The 13527-nt window shown below is 34.6% G+C and overlaps 3 protein-coding genes across 3 annotated transcripts; 1 reads left to right on the forward strand and 2 right to left on the reverse strand.

The window, feature by feature from the left end:
• Nucleotides 1-123: 123 nt before the first annotated feature.
• LOC107174442 (hypothetical protein) lies at nucleotides 124-2427 on the reverse strand. The gene is made up of 2 exons (XM_015525335.3): nucleotides 1865-2427; nucleotides 124-471 (listed from the first exon to the last, which is right to left on the reverse strand). Exons 1-2 carry the CDS (start codon nucleotides 2345-2347, stop codon nucleotides 427-429), a joined length of 528 nt encoding a protein of 175 aa, XP_015380821.1. The 5' UTR covers nucleotides 2348-2427; the 3' UTR covers nucleotides 124-426.
• A 3122-nt stretch (nucleotides 2428-5549) lies between these two features.
• LOC102613530 (non-specific lipid transfer protein GPI-anchored 6) lies at nucleotides 5550-6643 on the reverse strand. Its single transcript, XM_015525301.3, has 3 exons — nucleotides 6170-6643; nucleotides 5952-6047; nucleotides 5550-5846 (listed from the first exon to the last, which is right to left on the reverse strand). The coding sequence occupies exons 1-3, from the start codon at nucleotides 6504-6506 to the stop codon at nucleotides 5710-5712; spliced, it is 570 nt and encodes a 189-aa protein (XP_015380787.1). The 5' UTR covers nucleotides 6507-6643; the 3' UTR covers nucleotides 5550-5709.
• A 3013-nt stretch (nucleotides 6644-9656) lies between these two features.
• Nucleotides 9657-13389, forward strand: LOC102625516 (uncharacterized). The gene is made up of 8 exons (XM_006492643.4): nucleotides 9657-10221; nucleotides 10301-10406; nucleotides 10492-10584; nucleotides 10686-10881; nucleotides 11139-11317; nucleotides 11768-12015; nucleotides 12406-12578; nucleotides 12833-13389. The coding sequence occupies exons 1-8, from the start codon at nucleotides 9900-9902 to the stop codon at nucleotides 12998-13000; spliced, it is 1485 nt and encodes a 494-aa protein (XP_006492706.1). The 5' UTR covers nucleotides 9657-9899; the 3' UTR covers nucleotides 13001-13389.
• The last annotated feature ends 138 nt before the right edge of the window (nucleotides 13390-13527 follow it).

A 13527-nucleotide genomic window follows, 5' to 3' on the forward strand; every position in this document is an offset into this window, starting at 1 on the left:
AGATCAGCACAACAGTTAGGAACACAATTCAGGTGTTTGTATTGAAAAGTACAATTATTGAATTAATTAAAAGTTTATTCTTTTAATCTGCATTGTTGTTTTTATTTGATCAAATATGAAGAGTAAAGCACAACAGAATAGACCTGCACCATGAAATGGTGTTCCATTATAAGTTTTCAAGTGGTTCAAACAGAGTAGTACAGAATGGTGTTCCATTCTAAGTGGTTCAAACAGAGTAGTACAGAGTGGCTGATTTAAAGCTAGAGCTAAATCTACTGCTTAGCATATACTACATAGTACAATTTTACAACTTGTTTAGGAAGACAATCAGACTTTTGATCTGAAGATAACTAGGTCTAAATTGTAACTAGGTGACACCGATTTAGTGCACACGCATATAGCAGAAGGCAAGTGCTTGGTGAGCATCTACTCTGTGATTAGCATCTGCACTTCATTGGTGGGGGTTGGCAACTACAAATAGAAAGATTCTGAAAGTGAGATGATTATGAAACAATAAAATTTTTCGCTAAAGCATATAGATGGATCAAGTTCAGAGACAGATAATCAGACAAACTGTAAACATGAAACAACCCAAGGAAAGAAGTTCCAAAGAAAAACTTTAGAAACAAGCACACAGATGCCGCAATTAAATCTCTGCAAATGACTGTTTTTGCAACTGTTCAGTTGAAATTTGATTCTAATGTGGTAATATCAGCATGAATGCCAGCATGAACAAGACTTCGAAGTTCAAACATTCATCTAGAACAGTTCAACAATAAAGAACCAACTTCAGACTAACAAAGAAAGAGAAGGTCACCTACTTTCCATACCTTTACTGGTTACGCAGCATAATCAATTTCTCCAAATTCAATAATGAAAAAGAAGCTAATAAGGATATGATAAATACACTAGTAAACAGTAAAAGAAAGATGATGATATAAGTTCAAGACTGGTCACAAACACATAATTTCCCCAAATATATGTAAGAAACTGCAAGTAAGACCGCTCAACATAATGCTTTATGAGCACTAGAACACTTCTTCAAATGATTTATTATAAATCTATCTTTAAGCTGCGGCTCAATACTTCAAATAGTGCCTTCAAAGGTAAGCACCTTAAATCTCTCAAGGTAGAGTAGCAACTTCAATCAGGCACTTGTCTCAGTACTAGGCAACATAAAACTAAAACTGCATTCTATCCATAATAACACATTTCTCTATTTCTAAACTATTCACAGAAACCATGACAAAACCTTTAATCCCTGAGCACACTCAAATAAATAAATTATATAGGATAAACACAAACTAATTAATCATTTTTATTGGTACTATGAGCTCAAATGCTAAATAATGCAAAAAGAACATATGTAATGTTTACAAGGCCTAACTTAACTTTTAATTCTCCACAAATATAACAGAAGCAAAAACCCTTTCCACACTTATCCATTTATTTTATATAACAGAAAAGCATATTGTTACGTTCATCAAAAGAACTATAACCTCAACAAGTCACAATAATCAAATGTCATAAGCATATACAAACGCTCAGAGAATCGATTCGCAAAAGGTTTGATTTAACAACAGTAGAAAACCAATAAATAATATCTCAATTTCGCAGCTGCTGTAGGATATAGCATAATCACCAGTTCTTAAAATACAAGAAGATGCAAACACATGCACGATCCACTACAAACCCTAACAAAATCACAAGAAATCTTTTACTCCAATAACCATAAATTTCAAAAACTCAGATGTAAATTCTCCACCAATCACTAAACCCACGTGAATAACGTGATAAAAAATCAAAACTTTAAATGAACATTTCATCAGTTGTCACAAAGAAAGAAACCCTAAAACACCATTACCTGAAGAACGCGTGTCCAGGACCCACAACCAGACTCAGAAAGCCCATTATCACGGCAGGAATGAACGGTCTCGAACTGACCAACATCAAGCTTCTTGTTAATGATGCCCACTTGAAAATAAATCGAATCAGACGGAGGCAAATCAACTCTGATCTCATCAACATCGAACCAAAACAAGAACCTCTTAACTTGAATGCCCTTCAAGTTCGAAATGGACCCGATACTGATCTTGCCAGTGACCGTCTTCTCATAATAGACCAAGTAATCGAACTCGACGTAGCATTCGGATGACAATTCGACGGTGAAAAGGCCGTCGTCTTGTAGGGTGTAGCTGACGACGTTGCTGGGTAAGAGGCCCTGTGGGAGGCCGAACTTGGGGAGGATTTCGTACACTGTTGGTGGTGAAGGATCAGAGGAGAGCGACAGGGTTGGTCTTAGCAGAAAGAGTGAGAGAAGAAAAAGGATGAGGATATTTGCAGACATTTTGTTTGATGATTTGCTTCTGAGAAATTTCTTTAGAATGAAATGAAAGCTGTGAAGTGTGAAGAAATCTTTGTTAAGATGAGGGTATGATTTATATCGATTTGGTCAGACAGAGAGAGATTTTGTCTTTGCGTTTTATCATTAAAATCCCTAAACATCTTTAATTTACCATTTAGCGACATGATTTAACAACTTTTATCAAAGTAATATTTCTTATAGACACTCGGTCTCGACCCTCCACAAAATTAAACTAATTTCTTTTAAAGTTGTGTGTAAAATATTAAATTTTAATTTCTAAAATTTTTAAAGATAATATTTTTTCTCAATAATTATGTGAAAATCTTAAGTGAAACATTAGAATGAAAAATATAAAATATTAAAAGAAAAATTAATATTTTTTCTCATTAATTATGTGGAGATCTTATGTGAGATTAGTCTCATACCTTTTCATTGCTCATTTAAGTTTTAATATAATACCAATAATAGATAACCATTTATATTATTTTTATATTTTTTAAAATGAATGCAAATATAATTATGCTATACAATAATTATAGGGTTCTAGTTCGTTTAATAAGTAAAATTTTAGGGTAATATAGTATAAAAGGATTGAATTTAAATTTTGCACATTGCTCGTATGAATGAAGAGGAAAGTCATGGATGATTAAAATCCAATCAAAGTCACTTTTTGTGTTGGTATTAAGGGGGGGGGAGGGAAAGGGAATGCATAAAGATATTTGTTTGATAAAATGTGTTAAATTTTCCTTAAATTAATAATATAAAAGTTCAGGGATCTAAATGATAAGATCTTGTTCTCGTTTTTGTGTGGTTGTCGGAACTCGGAAGAGGATGTACGGCCGTTTGTTAGGTAGGGATTGGAGAAATATCGGCCGTTAGATTGAATGAAGTTATTGGCGAGGTGATCTTGTCGATTCCAAACAAACAATTTCGTCTGTGCAGCAGTGTAGACACGACTTTACATGCTTCTCTTCGGACTTTTATGGGAATTGACAAGTCAAAATTATCGCCTTTAAAAAGCCAAATTTATATCACAGGCATTTTGCTATTATCTTCTTATAATAGTCAATGATTGAACAGTTGAAATTTATTACGATAGCAGTATGTATATATAATTAGAAGATTTACCCCCACTCACAAGGATTTAGTGATGTAACGAGTCAAAAGTGAAAAAAAAATAGAAGAGTTAATCCTCATAGCATCCAAGATCCTTCTGATAAGATCTCATTATATGTGAAGATTTAACCACTTGACAAAGGTCCAGTGGTCAGAATCTTACACTTATAATTATGAGGGTAGCAGTTCAAGCTCCCGCGACACACGTAGGGATTTATTTCAAAATATAAGTGAAGTAAATATCTTTTGAATATTTGATATACTAATTGTAAATTAGTCACGCTACAATAATTGTTTGATTGTAAGTATCAGTTATAAACCTCATATACTATGAGTTATAATCTGAGCACTAGTCTCGTGTAATTAAAAAAATTTTTTTTAAAGATTTAATCATCAATATATGGCATCCAAGATTCCTCTATACAATAGCAAATGGACAGACCATAAAGCTCTTAAAAGTTTTCATATTCACATTTCCTTGTATCCATTCTCATTCCTTCAATGGAGTCCCTTGAAAGGCTATCAATGTTGAAAAAGAAAAATTCTACTAGCCAGATATATATAATCAGAACTGGAAATCAAATGGTTTATTGAACACTGTAAGCCATCTCGATGTCTTAAAAACAGTCTCAGTAAGAGCAGCAGCTTCAAGCCTGTCCCCGGGGCTGCATCAACAATTTAAGCATCCAAAACATTCTCAAATTAATAACTGGGAACCAAAATCCACATGCATATTTTCATTGGAAAAATCATTATCTATCAATGAGTACTCGCAAATAAATCGTTGATAAAATAATGACCTAGATAGAAACTCTTTGCACATTCTGCACAAATCTGTTTGCATCTTTCATGAGCTTCGTCAAGGACCTTATAATCTGGGGAAAAATACTGAGCTTTAATTTCTTTCTGGAGGTCATGCTTATGTTCATTTCAGGTTAACAGAGTATAATGAATTGGGTGATTTGTGATTTGTGTCATTAAACATTGATTCTGCAATCTTGATTCTGGAATATAATAGATCAAAGAGGCAAACGCAAGTAATGAATGGAGCTCCATGAGTCGATTAATATGCATTTTGTTGGAAATTTTCAATAAATCTCACAGCCATGTTTTAATGTTTTTCGCGATTCAGATTAAGCGAGCAACGGTTTGTTTGATACTGCCGTAGGAGAGCTGCAGCTCAAAAGCCACAGCTGCAAATTAAGCCTTGATTACTAATTATTAACATACAGCAATCAAATTAGTTCATCTATGAATTTAAATAGTAGTTCAATTGATAAAATCTCTTAATTATTGAGTAAGAAAAACGACTAATTGAAACAGAGAAGCAGGTTAAGGGCATGGTCCCTTAGCCATATATATGTTGCTGAATAACTGGTAACTAAACTGAAGAAGCAGTGTCATGTGAATGCTAAAATAAGGATTAATGCTCCTATTTATAGTAAGTATGAATATATATATATATATATATATATATATATATATATATAAACACAGCCTTTCAATTTCATCTTAGCATCCTGGGAAAGAAGCACTTGTGAGTTGAGATCACTGTATTGTCAATAGAAGTGTGAAATGTTTGGTTAATTAAATGGGCCAAATTAATAAAACTTCATGCTTAAACCGTGAACATACAGATATGGTGATTAAAACTTGTATACATGAGCAAGCAGTGAACAAAATCTATTGTAATTAACCTTGTAATTATTGTCTTTTGAGAATTTTGCAACTAGTTACCATGGTAAACATAAAATGAAGAGGGCTAGTGTCACATGAATCATGATCTTGCCTTTATTTAAATTGTCAATTACTTCATTTGATTTTTTTTTTATAAAGAATAAACATTTTCCTTAATTCAATGACTTTTGCCTTAACGAAGAGGGAAAAATTGGAACTAACCTTCTTCTTGTAGATATTAGATGACTCAACACAATCGATAGTATTACATCACATATGTATAGTTGGAAATTTAAGAAATGAATATGATGGGATCCTGCCCCATCAAATATAATGAATCCATATGGGTCCCTTTAATTAGTTTGTATTACAGTTGCAAAAACAAATAAAATTAATGTAAAAGGAAGGTAGGATGATTAATTAATTACTTGATCACATCATGATTGTTTGATGACAAAATAAGATACAAAATTAATATCAATTAAAGATGATGAAGTACACAAACTTCGACACATAAAAATTAAAAATAAACCCCTAAGCTATCTCATACACTAGAAACCAAGTGTAACGAGAAGAAAATGCAAGCTAAAACCCCACACAGCCATCTCTAGCCCTAGCAACCTACTTGCTTTCCCACCATCACTCTTTTGGTCAGCACTTGGTGATCCATTTTTTGAGTTACTGCCAACTGAAATCACAAAAAGGATAATTAATTTGATTAATTAAAAATTATGCTGAATCAAGTTTGTACATAAGAGATCAAAATCAAATGTGGTGTTAATTAATTAGTTACCAGCTGTTGCTGGGGTGCCACCGTGCCCTTGTGTTAGGTTTGAAAATCCTTGGAACACCTTTGCGTCGGGTGAATTCGGAGGCAGGTGAAGCAAATCTAGTAACAACGAATCAAGATTATCATTATTAACGATTATATAATCTTGGATGCGTAAGCATATGTAATAACTAACATCATGTTGCTAATTATATATGTGTGTGTGTGTGTGTTTTACTTACTGATGCATTCCGATACGTTAGCCGGCGAGTGGCAAGCAGTAGGGAGATTAGCAGCAAGTGTGGAATTGATCTTGAGACCGAGGCTGGGATCATCTTTGTCTTTGATCAGAAGGCACAAGCACTTCTTGCTCTTGTCAAGCAACTGTTTGAGCCCGCCGCAGCAATCGACGGTTGGTGTTTTTGCATCACCACCAACGTAAGGAAGGCACGTGGCGAGCGCGACGACTTTGTCGGCGCATTCTGCTTTGTCCTGGTCTATGTTCGAGCTTGCAAGACCGAGTAGCATCAACACTAGAATGCAAGAAAACGGCACCATGGCAGCAAGTTTTGAAGCCATAATAAGTATTGTGGAGAGGAAACTTAAAAGAAAAGGGGAAGAGTTGAGTGAATGGTGGTGATGAGGAGGGTAAGGACTCAAGTGATATGGGCGGCTAGGCTAAGGCTGTCCCTTTTTATGCTTTTGTTTGTGGCTAATTTATGAGAGATATCAAGTAGTGGGTGGTAGTGGAATTGAAATAATTGTGTTGCTTATAATCATTACAAAATTTTACCCTAAACTTCACGTGTGAAGAAGCTGTTTTGTCTTAGAGTGGACAAAGCATTCTAGTGAGAGTAACACAAGTCAAGTTTAAGAATAAGATAGAAAATGGTACTTGATGTCTTTGGGTTTACATTAATTATATTTTATTTTAGAGGTTTAGAGCGAACAGAAAAATTAAAGACATTAAGTTTTATTTGACAACGGCTGCACTGTAATATTTACAAACATATTGTATTGTGGTAAAAATCATGTGAGACTTGAAAATGTTGCTGCGTTAAATATTAATTGAGAGAGTTTTATTGTCATAATAATCTTATCCAACTCGAATCTGAATTAATCGAAACCAAAAAAAAAAAAAAAAATCATATGAGGCCTAGTCACTTTAACAAAGTGCACACAAAAGATTAGAATCTGCTTCGGACCCTTATACGGGTGGACTCGCAGATTTTGGACCCCAACTCAATAAATCAGCAGTTAATGCGTTGGCTCTTGTTTCTGACTGGACAGTTAGCAGCCGCGGCCTGCGAAGAAACAGCTTAGCTACAAAGATTTAATTTGTCGAGTTCACTCGGTGATCTTGTTTAATTTTTCTATAAAAGAAAGAAATTTTAATTACTCAAGTTTTTGTATTGTTTCTTCAAAGAATCTTTCAGGAAATATGAACAATTTGTTTTTGCGACCCGTGATACTGCTGAATTTCTCATTTGTTGTGATTTTTTTTTTTTTGGAGGGGGGATCAAATCCGTGATTACCCAGAAATTAATTAAAGTTGACGAAGGGACCTAAAATTTTGTCCCTTATATCAAGATTTATTGATTACTTTTATTATTTGCCTTAGCTAACATATCAATATCATCCAATTGATAGTTTCAAAAATTTCATTTATTGATTTATTTTAATTGATAGAACATATCAAAGAGAGGCCTTTGTTTCTTGAGCTTTTGGACTTCATCTTCTTCTGATAGGATGAGTAACTACATCTCTTATCTTTAAAAAAATTCCCTCAACTATTAATTTATTCATATCATTCCAATATTATGGAGTTGTGTGGAAATTTCTAAGTACATGTCTTATTCTTTTAAATTGTTCGTACCCTATGTTGCGGTTTAATCAATCAATTTTGAAACCTATGATAATAACTCAAGAGTATTTCCTTAGAAATGAAAAATAACTAGCTTGGTTTGGCCCAAAAAAAAAAAAAAAAAAAATACTATGGAGATCATAATTAAATTGGGCGACGCGCATTATTTGTCTTTTATCTTTTTTTAACCTTCATCATCAATCGTGGGGCTCGAAAATGCTACATTACGAAATTTAATGTGTCCGAAATTAGTGCATCATTTGATAGAGGTTGGTTTTAGGATAAGGTCTGCTTTCATTGATTGTACGTTAGTTGGACTGACATGTACGCATCACCGAAGTTATTGGTACCGTAAAATATCGACAAATGACAAGAATTGGTATCTGTTATTTCATTTCACTAAAATCACGACATCTCACCATTTAATTAATGGAGCAATAGCATGATGCAAAATTTGTACATCTCTACTCCTAGGATTGGTAACAATTAAACTTGATGCCGTGCTTGCAAGGTTATTGGACATCAGAAATTTATTAGATTCTTTATTGATATATGGCCATCCGAATTAATCTTAATTTTTAATTTTTTTTTTTTTTTTTTTTGGCCTTAAAATTAGGGTATTGTCATTGACTTAATTTAAATCACACACGCACGCGTCGAACACTTCGACAAAGAAAGAGTTATCAATGACTTAATTACAGAGGCGCTTCCATGCACAATACGAAAGTAAAGGGGCCATGTGCCTTCTGTGCCACGGCAACGGTGTGTCATTGAATTTATTGAGGCCTACAATTGCATGCAAAAAATTCACTAATGTACGTACCATTTATATGTCACCATAATTAATGTTTTGTATATGGATCAAATACTCTCCTGATCTGGTTATGTCTTGAACAAATAATTTAATTATTAATTAGTTGTTAATAAAAAAATAAATTTTACTCATAAACTACCACTAAAAGACATATGACATAATATTTTTAAAAGCTCAGTAGAACTCAAATCACGAGAGGATCCTATTCCTTTACATATATATATTTGTATCGTCTTTTTTAGTGGAACGCACATAACCCGTTCTCCCTCAACTTTTGTTAGGAAAAATCAGCACTCAAGCTTAATGACATTGATAATTTTATTATTATATTTTTTTATGTTACTATTTAAAAAATTTATGCCTTTAAGAGTGCGATCGAACGATTTTCAAGTATATTTATTTAGTTAATCACTCAAATTTTTATATATTAAAAGATGAAAGAGATTACACTTTATCCATTTGGTACCTTAAAAAAAAAAGAAAGGGTTTATGTTAAACATGGATCTAACTTTTCACGCGTGCACTAAGTGATTATGACTTGTTTGGAGGGACAAAGAACTAAAAAAAGAAAGTAAAAGCCACATATTTCCTATACAATTTAGAAAACTTTTAGGGCTTTGGAGGGCCATTGATGAATATTGGTACTTTCGCTGCAACAACTTTAAATTGCACATGACCCCATGTAAGTAACTAGCTCACATGCAAATGAAAATCAGAAAATGGCCTCATAATCTGTGTGTGTGTACGATTGCTAAGATTTAGATGATATTTTAATTTTTCACATCCAATGCTTGTACAATCGATGGTGACATTATTCTTTTGATGCCGGCATCATTTGTGATTGGTTTTCCCAATAACATAAATTTGATCTCATTTTAGCATGATACATTTACTTGACTACTATCAAACATTTCTTAACAATTAAATTATAAAAATTACAACACGCCAATTTCAAATACGAGGAAAAGCTCGGCGTTGGCTTAATTTAAGGAGAAATTTCATTGGACCTTCACAAACTGCCCTCATTTTCCAATTTTCATCCATCCACGGGCTTGAGCAGCTTGACAAAGGCTTGTTCCGAAATTGACAAATTTTGTCCATAATTGATAAATCATATAAGTTTGAGGATCCACGCGTTATTATCTAGAAGATAATTTTATGCGCCAGATTGAATCCCTCAACTTAAATAATGGAAGATGAGGGATCTGAATGATAAAATTTGTTTTGACCTCCATCTCCTCGATTTCAAGCTTTTTCTTCTTCTTCGTCAAATTTCAAAATTTCAAAACCAGCAATGGAAACCCTGAATTTCCCACACGAAACCCAAGTTTTCAAATCCGCTGCCGTTTCAAGGCTCCTGCTTTTAGCGCTAATAGTACTCTGGCGAGCTCTCTTAAGCCCCTACGACACCTCCGCTCCGTTAAACCCCAATTGCCTCGTCGATCCCCACCAACAACAACACTCGCCTAACAGTTCGATCGGTTCCAGAATCGAAAGTAGCATCGTTTGGGACAGCGTCTACTTCGTCCGTATCGCTCAATGCGGGTACGAGTACGAGCAGTCTTACGCTTTCCTCCCCCTCCTTCCCGCTTTCACTCACCTGTTATCTCGCTCAGGTAAAAGTAAAACGATGCATTTGGATTCATTCCATTTTGTTCAGGAACTTGTTTATATGGGTTTGGTGTTTTCTTGCAGTTCTAGCGCCGTTGATTGGCGTTATTGGGTATAGGGCTGTGTTGGGATTGGCTGGTTATATTGTCAGCAATGTAGCTTTCTTGTTTGCTGCGGTTTATTTTTACAGGTGATTTGTTGAAATTTGAGAACTGGGTTCTGTTTAGAATACGTGATTGGTGAGTTTTTTTGTATTTGTTGATTGGTTCTAACAGGCTATCGGTTATGATCTTGAAAGACCCTGATGCAGCTTTGTGCGCTTCACTGTTGTTTTGCTTCAATCCGGCTTCCATCTTTTATACATCAATGTAATGCTCTTTCTGGTCAAAAAGGGAAAAAAAAAAGAAATAGATTGAATATGCTACAAAATGAATTGAACTGCAAAATTTGATTCTGTTTGCAAATGCAGATATTCAGAGAGTTTATATGCACTGTTTTCAGTTGGGGGATTGTACTACTTAATGTCTGGTGCATTAAACATTTCGGTTCTTTGGCTTGCTATCTCTGGTTGTGCAAGGTCTAATGGAGTGCTTAATGCCGGATATTTCTGTTTTCAGACTATGCATCAGGCTTATGATGCTTTATTCCTGAAGAAACGCCATTTTGTAAGTTTGTGATTCTTTATGATTGGCATGTTCTATTTTTCTTTACTGTTTCTGTTTAATAGTATGCAAAAGATGTGGGAAGACAGGAGAAGCAATTGAATTGTATGCTGAATAAACTTTCATTTGAATAGGCTCAGGGTTATTAGAACCTATGCATTAGTCACCAGCAGTTCGCTTCCAACAAGCTTGGGTCATAGTTGTTGGGCATTCAAGGCTCTGAAATTTGTGTGCTTTGTAATTTCTTTTCTCTGTTGCAGTTGGCAATGTGGATTCTTGTTTGTGGAGCGTTGCGCTGCATATGCATCTTTGCTCCATTTATTTCTTTCCAAGTATATGGCTACTTCAATATGTGTCTTGGACGTTCTCCAGATGAAATGAGGCCTTGGTGCAAAGCAAAAGTACCATTACTGTACAATTTTATTCAAAGTCACTATTGGTAAATTCATCTTTACTATTTAATATGAATTTCTTACCACGTTGATTTCCTAATTACTTAAGCAGCGTCAATGGTACTAGGCCGAGGTTATAGTTTTGCAGTCATATTTACTTGCTCTTTGGATTTCTTGCTGGTACAGAGAGGTTAATGCGTCTATACAATTTCTTCTCAACAATTACTTCAGAGCAATATTAAAGAAGTTCTTGTTTTTATATTACTGGAACATCATTAGTACCTTTTGTTCAATAATTGAATAAGGAGCATCGCTGATTAGCATTTTTTTGATGAAGTGGAAGTGACTTTGATTTAAAATAGAATCAGCGCTATTGTCTGTTCTGTGTCCGGAGATTTTCATTTCTATGTAGGAGATGCTCTTTGGTAAGCTATGTATGAAAAAGGTGAATATGCTAGTATATTTCTAATTTACATTGTAGTTTCTTTCAATGCCAGGGGAGTGGGTTTCTTGAGGTACTTCCAATTCAAACAGTTGCCAAACTTTCTTCTTGCGTCACCAATGTTAACCCTGGCACTTTGCTCTATTATCCATTATGTGAAGTCACAGCCCGAGCTTGTTTACTCCTTAGGTTTTCGAGCTTCCAATGAGGGAAAAGAGTATGCTCCTGTGTTTTTTTCTTCAGGCGCAGCCCCAAAATCAAATAGTGCCCCTGTTGCAGAGAAACCCCTTTCAAAAATACACGGTATTACTTTTAAACATGTGTTGATTTGATAGTTGCTAGGTTATCCACTTACTGCTGTTTTCCGAAGTGCAATATAATTGGTGAAATCTTAAATTTAAACACTACAGTCCTAGATGATATTAGCTTGACTGGTGTTTTTCCAATGGCTTACATTCAAATTTGAGAGGGGCAATAATTTAGCCAGCTTAATTTAATATTGTGTTTATTAATTGTGACTTGTTATTAGTGCATTATGCTTGCTATGTGGTACTTATCTATAGTGTTGTGAAATTTGTCTGCATGCGACAGAGATATGAAAAGTATTTTTCTTGTTCAGTTCATGTCTTAATTTTTCCCCATCTACTGCAATATAAAGAAAACTATTGCAATTATTCGTTTGTTTTGAGACAGGTACTCAAAATTTGAGGCTGAGGAAGCAAATGCAAAAAGGAGGGAATCCTGCTCTGGTTCCAGTTGACTGTGGATCGACAATGAAGTCTGGATACTTGTCTCCTGCTGTCCTGCCTTTTATCTTTCACTTGGGTTTTATGGCAGCAACAGCCTTTTTTGTGATGCATGTCCAGGTTAGGGTCCTCCGTATTCTATTTCTATTTATCATCGTGTATAGGTGTTAGAGATACTGGCTCCACATGTTTGTAGATATGAAATTTTCTTTCACAATGATGACCAACTTGTCAAGTGAGGTGATCATTGTTCTAGTTTGCTGTTTATCTATTTCTCTTTCTTTACGAATGATGGTTAATACTCCGATCTAGTCGGCTAAAGGCGGTTACCATGCATCACTATTTCTGATGTTTCACCACTGACACTTTGACAGGTTTCAACTCGGTTCTTATCTGCTAGTCCTCCTCTTTACTGGTTTGCTTCGTATTTAATAATGTCACCTGTTATGGATAAGAGATGGGGTTATTTGATCTGGACGTATTGCGCAGCCTACATCCTTATAGGCAGCTTGCTCTTTTCAAACTTCTACCCGTTCACTTGATAAATCTTCTATCATGGCGTTTTATTGATATACCCATCTCGGAGCTTCTCTCAACCGAAGTTGTTGCAATTTTCCTCACCTCGAACTGGACTGCTTAAATTCTTCATTCTAATCATACAAAATTACAAAATCCACTCACTGGATGCCCCTGCAGTAATTCGAGTAAATCCGCAGCAAGAGATGATCGCTTCTGTCGTCAGTATCTATCATTTTTCTTTTAATCTTAGGCTGAACAGATTGGTGAACCATTTTTGCTATTCGAATTTTGTAGGCCCAGATAGTGCAGATTTGGCTATGAAAATTTTTGAGTTTATAAGAGTTGATGTAAGTAGTGTTCTTCTGTTAAGAAAATAAAAATTATATAAAATAAAAGGGTATATTTGATATCATGGTGATACAAAGTCCCACTCACATGTATGCTTTGGGGGAAAAAAGTTAAAAAAAATATTTTAAAGAGCATATTTATTAAGAATGTTAACGTGATCTATGTATTGTATTACTCTAGTATTCCGAAAGATATTAAAACT

The sequence above is a fragment of the Citrus sinensis genome, chromosome 2, assembly GCF_022201045.2.
Source record: "Citrus sinensis cultivar Valencia sweet orange chromosome 2, DVS_A1.0, whole genome shotgun sequence".
Classification (NCBI taxonomy): domain Eukaryota; kingdom Viridiplantae; phylum Streptophyta; class Magnoliopsida; order Sapindales; family Rutaceae; genus Citrus; species Citrus sinensis.

Bases quoted from the DNA above. Each gene is read 5' to 3' on its own strand.
- LOC107174442 (XM_015525335.3), bottom strand. From the start codon at position 2,347: ATGTCTGCAAATATCCTCATCCTTTTTCTTCTCTCACTCTTTCTGCTA. The intron at 472-1,864 runs GTAATGGTGTTT...TTCTATTTGTAG, and splicing joins CCTGGACACGCGTTCTTCAG to TTGCCAACCCCCACCAATGA.
- LOC102613530 (XM_015525301.3), bottom strand. From the start codon at position 6,506: ATGGCTTCAAAACTTGCTGCCATGGTGCCGTTTTCTTGCATTCTAGTG. The intron at 6,048-6,169 runs GTAAGTAAAACA...CGTTGTTACTAG, and splicing joins TAACGTATCGGAATGCATCA to ATTTGCTTCACCTGCCTCCG. The intron at 5,847-5,951 runs GTAACTAATTAA...TTGTGATTTCAG, and splicing joins TGGCACCCCAGCAACAGCTG to TTGGCAGTAACTCAAAAAAT.
- LOC102625516 (XM_006492643.4), top strand. From the start codon at position 9,900: ATGGAAACCCTGAATTTCCCACACGAAACCCAAGTTTTCAAATCCGCT. The intron at 10,407-10,491 runs GTGATTTGTTGA...TGGTTCTAACAG, and splicing joins GCTGCGGTTTATTTTTACAG to GCTATCGGTTATGATCTTGA. The intron at 10,882-11,138 runs GTAAGTTTGTGA...TCTCTGTTGCAG, and splicing joins TCCTGAAGAAACGCCATTTT to TTGGCAATGTGGATTCTTGT.